The following is a 9,322-nucleotide window of genomic DNA, read 5'->3' as shown; positions in this document are numbered from 1 at the left end:
TCATGCCCATAATTTCGCATGAATCCTATAAGTCGAGCAGTCTCGAGAAGAGAAGTATTTTTGAGTTATATCAATTGTTAGGATGTCGTGGGTCTTGTCCCGACTTCCATCTTTATCAGTTAGAGGCTTCATAGATAGTCAGTACAGTTGAGAAGTCTGTATCATTTATTTTATTAAATGTTTTAAAGACTAAAGTTGCCTTTTTATGGCGAGTTGTATATATTTTATTATACAGAGTTTTCTTTGGACTTAAAGTTTATATTTAAGTTTTATGAACTTTTATTTCAGTTTTTAAGCTTTGTATGCTTGAATCAGTTTTCCGCTTGTAGTCAGCCAGGATGAGGGTTCGCTTGGGGACCAGCAATGGTCTTCGAGTGCCGGCCACGTCCAGGGTGTAGGCTCGGGTCGTGACATTATGGCTATCTTCATAATGGAAGAAAGTAATGGAGATAATGGATGAGAGTAACTTCTTGGTGTAGTGGACATCCACACTATAATATTTTATAACAGTCAACTTGTTATAGCCCTTTTCTTATAATTTATAAACATAAATACTTTTGTAGTGTTTCGATTTTCGAGTTTTCTTCTAAATCTCTCTCTATTCCCTCTTCACCTTTTGTTTTCATATCTTCAAGATATATTATTAATAAATAAAAATCTATTCAGATCAAATAAGTTATTAATTTTAATATTAATAAATATATATACTTAATCATCTAACCTTCAACTTATATTAAGAGCAAATAAATAAAATTTCATACTAGTTAGGGTCCAAATGTTATAATTTGCATAGTATTAAGTGTAAAATGAATGTCATCGATGGCACTCATCTTATCTCCTAAGACAATTCAGCCTAAAACTCAATCATCACAATAAAGTGCAGAAATAAAACACAAAAATAAAAGTTCAATCACAATTACTAATGATTGTTACGTGCATAAGCCTCTAATGTAATACAATAGATTTGAAAGAAAATATGTAACTCTCAAATGGGGCAGAGATAATTGACAAGCTTGGCCTCCATTCTCTCCGCCAGAGTCACTGGTAAATAAAATCACCAATGTTGCCTCCGCCCTTCCTGTCTTCTCTCTCAGGGCTCGTTTGGTGTGAGGTATAATAACAAATAGTCCCGGGATTAAATTATAGTACCGCTTATTTTGTTGTTTGGTTGGCAAGTTCGGGATAACTTATCCCGGGATTAATAATTAGTACCGGGATAAGTTATCCCTCTCCTTGGGTGGTATAGTAATCCCGGGGTAACTTATCCCGGGATAAAATAGGTAAATGACAAAAATGTCTCTTTCAACCCTTTTGTTATATCACTTTTTACATTAATGAAGGGCATTTTTGTAAACAAATAAATTGTTCTTAAAATTTATTATTTTGAATACAACAAACCAAACACTCAATAAAAAATAATCCCAACACAACTTATCCCATCATAACTAATCCCAACATAACTTATCCCAATATAACTTATCCCATCATAACTCATTTTCAAACCAAACGACCCCTCAGTGTTTTGGTAGCTCATGTATTAACGGTTGATTGCATGCATCTGTATGCAGGTACATCCAGAGGACTTGTGCAACTTCTGGTGAGTGGTAAACTCACTATGTCAATCATTGTTTTCTTTCTCAAGGATATTTTAATGTGTCGGAACAATCTAAAAGATCAATTACTATCTTTTCATTGGTAACACACAGAGAAGGGGAAAGAACAACCAAAAATGTTCACCAGTGTTTCACATTGATTTTAAGTTATCTCCTTATACTGTTTTGGTGATTGTTATGTCATTAGCTGACTTTTGACGTTCAAGTTAGACCACGGTCACCCAAATTTGAATGGTGAAGGTAAGCTGCAATGAAGAACAAAACCCAACTCTAGTACACCAAATATAATTTACATTACCTTGTTAATCAACTCACACATTTCAATTCAAATACAACGAAATTGGAAGTGACCAACGAATCATCCCCAAACTTCATTTACCTAAAAGAACCTTGCAAAACTATTAACAACTTCCTCTGCCTCTCAACCATTTATCCGTACATTCACCCTATTAATTAATTAACCTTATGTAGTGCGTGCAATGTGGTGGAGTAGTTCAAAATTAAGCAGCGGATGGAGCAGTCACGTATTTGACCGCACCAGCCTGGGACATAGCAGCAGCAATCAGTGGTTGAAGCTGGTTCACTGCTCCTGCAGCACCTATCACATTCACCTGGTTCATGCCAACTGGTCTCTTGTAGTCCAGAGACTCGTCGTTGTAAATGTCCCACCACTTCTTCACCAGTAATTTTATATCCTCCCTTTCCATGTTCTCTTCTTTCCCTGTGTACCTCCACGGCTTTGATCCCTACTCCATCATCGTTACAAGAACAAATCAGCATGACTTAGAAAAAAAGAAAAACTTTTAAAATTTGTGATCTAAAACATGTGAATAGTCAAGTTAGTTACTCACCGCTGCACAATAGTGTACAACTTTCACTTTATCAAGCTCAACATTCTCGGGATGACGCCATAACATTGCTAGAACAAGATTGTACACTAGTGGTATGGGTCTGTAGATGTTCTTGAAATACATATTCAGGAAATCCTGTCATATGATCACAACATCAATCAATCACCTTAATCAAGGACAAGGGTATATGTACTGGTTCGACAGAACCCAATAACTTTAATTATATGTAAATGTTGCAATATCTGCTAAAAATTTGGGAACCTTATACCTGCTCTGCAAAAGGAGTAGGAGGGGTGATTTGAAGTTTCTTCAAGAGGTCTTGGTAAGTATGGAGGCTGGGCTCAAACACGAACATTCCAGCGTTGAAATATAGGGATGGTGGCTGACCCAATTCGTCACTAGGCCACTTAATTCTGTCCGGACACTGCTGACAGTAGCCGATTTTGTATTGAGGCGTGTGACTCCATGTTTTCTCACAGAAACAGTCCATTACAGCGTAGAAATAACCATCCGCCAAATCAAACAAATGATCTATGTTGTCATACACCTGAATGTCACCATCTAGGTATATCATCTTCTTGTATTCCACAAACTGCACCCATGTAATGACAAATATATGTCAATAATAATCCAACTGTAACGAAGTTAATGAATTTAATACAACGATATCAAATTAATAGATGATAGTAACTAGGTTACATTCCCGGACCTACATTCGCTGTATTTATACATATTTAGTAAATTACGTTATATTGTAGCTAGGTCCGCCCTGCCCTACAATAATCCTCAATTGATTAACTATGTCTCAATTCCAAATTTACTAATTGACGCACAAATCTTCAATGTATCATACCAAACTCCAAATGTGACTACTTTTATTTTTGAAACCCTAAGGGCTACACATAAACTCTACTCTTCGGGTGACCACTCTGTGATAGTCTATTCACTTTACCATAGATCACAAACCACACAGAAAATATAAACCGCACTAAATAAATCCTATATGACGAACTCATGCTTGAATAGCATATAGAGGCTAAATTAGATCCCAAGTTTACCATATGAGAAACCCACCTCCCAATCACTCTATACATCTTTAATATGTTATAACAAGTTCGATTACTTTGTATGTCAAGGTAACAAGTCTCAGTCGTTAGAGTTGATAATTAAAGAAATAAGAAAATCAACCCCAAAAATGCCCTCGTACTAATTACTCCCCTTGGAGTCAAATTTATGTGACATTTTAAAAAAATAAAAATTATATTGTCTACAATTATCATTTTTAGTACTTCTTCACTTTCAATTTCCGTGACATTCTTCGAATTTCAAATTTAAGTAAGTCTATTTTTATAATATATTTTTAAATATTTTGAATTGTTAATTATTGTATCTTATAGTAATTTTTACATATAAATTGGGATAGAGAGAAATAATTATCATCCACGTGTAATGAATAATCTGACGTAGCAACACTAGAAACATGACGTGTGGCAGGTCCATCCACGTGTAATTGCAAATGTGGTGTTACCGAAATTTAAAACATGACACGTGTCAAAAGATGGATCCCACTTACCTCCCAAATACGAAGCTTAGAGTAGTTGATGACGTAATAAGCCATTGCAAATTGAGTTTGGTTTTCAGGTGGGTAAACTGGCTCAATCTCCCTCACTATACAGCCTTGCTCCTCCAGCATACGGCGGTGCTCTGCCGGAACATCCGGCAGCACCGCCACCACCAGCGGATACTCCGATTTGACCTTCCTCAAACCCTTTGCTAATCCAATCACACCTTTCACATAATCACCATTTCCCGCCAAAAACGTCACGTAGGCCCGGTCCAATGTAGCAGGACCCGGCCCGTTAGTTACTGGTTTCGCCATTTTCTCGGTTACTCTAGCAATCGCCGGAGCCATGGCAATATGCTGGATCGCAGAATTAAGATTATGCTAATGAGAATGTTGATTATTATTTTTTTTGTTAGTGATTTGAATTGATGAAAATGGGTATGGGAGAAGTGGTGTAATATATAGAGGTGAATTACAAGTAATGTTTGGATTCTCGTGATTATTGGAGTGTGGCCGACACGTGTGCAAATGATCATTTGATCGGACGGTTGAGATTGAAGCTACGGGATTATTCTGGAACTGGGGCCATGCTGTAAGAAATTACACCGTATCAATTTGTTAGTTTGAGACTCTAATTAACAATAACATATTTCGTGAAATAACAATTAATGTGAGGAAAAAGAATAAAGTATATGCAAATTTTATCATTACGACCTCAACTCAAGTGCATCAATTCAAAATTCCATAGCCATCAATAAAAAAATAGTGTAAAGTCAATTTGTTTATCTAAATGACATGAAGTTTTAAAAAATAAATTAGATTAAAGACATATTAAATACTACCTTTTAGTTTATGATAATAAGATATCATTAAAAATATGCATATTTTTAAAATATAAAATAAATAAAATGAAACTGAGAAATAATAATAATACTAGTGATTTGACTGGGGAGTTGTTGGCATGGATGAATCATGAATAGAAGAGGCTGGAAGAAACTAATCTTTCCTGCCCTCGAGTTAAGGGGAGGCTTAAGTTCATGTTTGGACTTATTTGAATCCATTGTTTTAACTCGTTTGGTGCTCTAGATTAAAAAATAATTTTAAAAAAAATCGATATAAAACGTCAAAATTATTATTTTTATTTGGATAAATTACCTATATACACACCTTTTTTTTATATATAATTCCTTTAATCCCTACCAGTTCTAAATTTTTCCAAAATCCCTTATTTTACTCCCAAATCCTGGATACATAAATCCTAACTCCCAAAATCAATATTTATCCCTTTCTTATTTCACTCCACTAATCTCTATTTTTATTTAGCTTGATAAATAACAATCTTCGAAAATATTTTGGCTTTAAATATGTTTTCAAAATTCACAAAACAAAAAAAAACCGAAGAAGATAAAATAATATTTTTTAAAAACATATATATTTCATTTTTTTCCTTTTTCAAACACAACAACCACAATTTCTCCTAAACTTTAGAATTTTGATAATTCACATTTGTAATCTTGATAACATCTCATCTTCTTTTTTTTTGTTATTATTATTTTTATTTCCCTTTCTTTTATTTTATAATTTTTGTCAATATTGATCATTTTTTTACCTTCTTTTTGGTTTCTCAACATAATATTTCAAGTATAAAATTTATTGCCACAATTTTTTGTGGTCAATTCTCATCTTAAAGATAGCATAGTTTAATATGTTTTTAAAAAATATAAGATGAAAATAATGATATTAATGGATATTAAAATTTATGTGGAATATCTTGTTCTTACCAAATTTGAAGAATAGTTTATCAAAATTTGTTAACTTAACTATGGTTACAATACTTCTTAATATAATATAATCTTGATCTTTAAAAATTGAATAAGACACATGTCTCTCATCTAGAAGTATACTTGACGAAATGGATGGAAAGTGTAATGGAGGGGAGCCAAATTTGTGTTTGTTCATGTCTCTAATTGATAACTTAATTCTTATTTATTGTGATACACTTTATTTCAGCCTACATACATCTTTCTTTCACAACCTTATTGTATCAAATACATTATTATCAACTACAAAATGATACATTATGTAAGTTATACGTATCTTTCAAGGCAAACAATACAATACTTATCAATTTAAACGAGATACATAATAGTATTGCATCATGCACTAATTTTTTTTAGATATGATATATACGTAAATTCTAATTTATACTAAATGTATCAATTACATAGCAACCAGCACACGGTAATGTATCGATCTCAAATCTAACATCTTATGGGCAACAATTACTTATTTAATGTATCTAGTATAAATATAATACTTATCAAATTAAACGAGATACATAAATAGTAATGTATCATGCACTAATTTTTTAGATATGATACGTAAATTCAAATTTATACTAAATGTATCAATTAGATAGCAACTACCACACAGTAATGTATCAATCTCAAATCTAACACCTTATGACAATAATTATTTATTTAATGTATCTAGTATAAATACAATACTTATCAATTTAAACAAGATACATAAATAGTATATAAAATGCTAAGTAGCAAAGATATTCATGATGTATCTTCTCAATTTTTTCGACAATTTTGAATCAAAATTGAAAGGATCTTCAATAAACTAGGAGAAGAATTTTGTATCTCAAAATTTTCAACAATTTTGAATCAAAATTGAAAGGATCTTCATTGAATTGAGAGAAGAAAGAATCTTGAATCTCAAAATTTTTTATAATCTTGAATCAAAATTGAAAGGATCTATGAACTTGAAGATTCAAAAGAATATCGTTTGTCCAACAACAATACCATCACTTTTGTATCCTTCATAATTCACCTCGCTTACCCAAAATTTCAACAAAAGTTTTTGAATCAAATCTGAAAGGTTTCTTTGTTGAACAGGGAGAGCAATTTGAAAATTGAATTTCTTCATTCTATTAGGATTTTCCTATGTATGATTGAGAGTAAGAATAAACATAAGCGTAATTTATGGGATTTAATTAATTTTCAGATTTTATTCCCTTTTTAGTGCAACAAAAAGAGTTTCTTGTATTAGAATTAATGTATCCGAATGGTGAATTAATGTATCCGGATGGGAACTTATGTAGAAGGTATAAATTTTAAGGGATTATTGTAATTAGGAAAAAAATAGGGATAAGATGTAATTTACTCTTTACACTATGTGATTTATGTAAGTTATACTTTTTATTTTGTTAGTAAAATAAGGAATAACAATATTATGGTGTATATTTAAATGATGAGATTATCAGATAAAACATAAGTATTACGGGCATTAGATACGAATATTAAATTATATTTGGTATGGACTCGAATATAGAGATTAGAGATTTAACGATAGTATATGTCATAAGACTTATTTTCAATACATATATATATATGAAAAAATCATTCTCAAAATTTAACATAAAAGTACATTGACCTTTCAAACAATAATAATGTCTAGGGGTGTTCACGGTTTGGATAAAAACCGATTCAAATTGAAACATCGAACCAAACCGATTAAATGAACCAATTTTATTTAGGGTTTGGTTTGGTTTGGATTTAGATTTTTAAAAAATCGATAGTATTTGGTTTGGTTATGGTTTTGTTCGGAAAAAACCGAAGAAATAACCGAACCAAACCGATAAATAATACACATAAATTTTATTATTATGCATACATAATATACTATTTTATAAACAATTTTAAAAATCTTATATATGTATTCATCAAAAATTATTTATAATTTACTTATGAAAGTAAAAATGTCCAAGGTAAGAACATCTATCTTATTGGTTTCATGTATATGAGTGTCTATGACAATTCTTTGTGAGACTAAAAATGTCAATGTCTCTTCCTTCTAGGACAAAACTAGTGAATTTTGAAGCTTTATTCATAGTAAATTCAATGATCGAAAGTTTTGTAATGTCAGTCATTCTAACTATTTTTCGTTTTGAATGGATTATAGTCACTTTTTTCACGTTTTGAATAAATTATTTCTTTTAATTTTATGTATATGGTTAATAATCGAATAACCGAATCAAACCGAACCGAAACCGATAACAACCAAACCGATAAATATATATTATATTAGGTTTGGTTTGGTTTTGATAATTTAAAAACCGATTAAGTTGGTTTGGTTTTGATTTTGACCAATAACCGACCCAAACCAACTCGTGAACACCCCTAAATTAATGTCACATAAAATAGAATATACTCAAATATACTTATTGAATATAATGCTGTAATAAAAGATTATTTAATTAATATATGAAGCTCAAAGGATCACGGAATTTATTATTTGTTGATAAACTCATTAAATTAGTTGAGTGTATAAGTGGTAATCTTTTTCTATGAGTTTTGAGTAATTTTTACTTCATGATAATATGCTCTTTTTGATTGACTTAGGTATAAGGTTTAGGACTAGAGCCGAACCTATATTCCGAATTCCGATCCTTGTTGAAAGTATGAGTACAGTAATTGTAGAGAATAGCAGAAGAAAAGTATAATCGGAAAATCTTTTACTAGTCCAAGATCATTAATTAAGATTGAAAGATTCAACTTTCGGAAGATTCAACTAAGGAAGATGAAGCTAAAAAGGATAACTTGTTTATGGAAGAAGACTCTTCAATTGTCTTTAGTTTTGGTTATTCTTGGGTTGTCTACAGATGACTAAGGTCATCATATTTATACTTGTGTAGGGATGATTCTAGATACTAAGGATCTAGACTATTCTAATCTTTTCTACAAATATCTTCCTTAAATATCTAATATTCTAGACTATTTAGATTTTTCTTTAAGTACAAATATCAAAGATATTACTCTACAAAATTCTAGAAAGTTCTACTAAATACCTAAAATATTCTAAATTTTATTTAACATTCTTTTGATGTTTTACTCCCATTACTTTTCACAAGTTGTTTTAAGGTAAAGTCTTTAATACTTCTTTGTTTATGACTGTATCGATCAATTCGATTTAGTTTTGAAGTTCATTAGTTTAATATATGATTTTCAATTTGTAGATATGCTAAACCATTATAGAATCATTAAGGTATTGACTTATCGATTATCAATTTATTGGTTAATGATCGTTATCAATTTAACCTTTAAAGATTTTGACACACAATTTTTTTTATTGAAAATAACTTTAAAATAAAATGACAAACCAAATGAACCACACACATGAGATTGAGGAAATAATAAACTTCTCTTCTTTCACTTTATCCAAAAGTTGGAAAATTCTTTTACATTTCTCTGTTTTATATATATACCCTTGCAAGCACCATGATATAA

General features: G+C 31.1%; 1 protein-coding gene across 1 annotated transcript; it reads right to left on the bottom strand.

Moving 5' to 3' along the window:
* Window positions 1–1,887: 1,887 nt before the first annotated feature.
* Window positions 1,888–4,378, bottom strand: LOC125810523 (galactinol synthase 1). The gene is made up of 4 exons (XM_049489995.1): window positions 4,038–4,378; window positions 2,733–3,056; window positions 2,465–2,599; window positions 1,888–2,359 (listed from the first exon to the last, which is right to left on the bottom strand). Exons 1-4 carry the CDS (start codon window positions 4,374–4,376, stop codon window positions 2,114–2,116), a joined length of 1,044 nt encoding a protein of 347 aa, XP_049345952.1. The 5' UTR covers window positions 4,377–4,378; the 3' UTR covers window positions 1,888–2,113.
* Window positions 4,379–9,322: the final 4,944 nt, after the last annotated feature.

Source organism: Solanum verrucosum, unplaced genomic scaffold, assembly GCF_900185275.1.
Source record: "Solanum verrucosum unplaced genomic scaffold, falcon-dt-bn FXZP01000118.1, whole genome shotgun sequence".
Lineage (NCBI taxonomy): Eukaryota > Viridiplantae > Streptophyta > Magnoliopsida > Solanales > Solanaceae > Solanum > Solanum verrucosum.
This window is presented reverse-complemented; position numbering and strand designations above follow the sequence as displayed.

What these genes read in the sequence shown, in the direction of transcription:
- LOC125810523 (XM_049489995.1), bottom strand. Translation starts at nt 4,376, where the DNA reads ATGGCTCCGGCGATTGCTAGAGTAACCGAGAAAATGGCGAAACCAGTA. An exon ending in CTACTCCTTTTGCAGAGCAG is followed by an intron (nt 2,600 to 2,732) that starts GTATAAGGTTCC and finishes ATCATATGACAG; the next exon opens with GATTTCCTGAATATGTATTT. An exon ending in TTGTACACTATTGTGCAGCG is followed by an intron (nt 2,360 to 2,464) that starts GTGAGTAACTAA and finishes ATGATGGAGTAG; the next exon opens with GGATCAAAGCCGTGGAGGTA.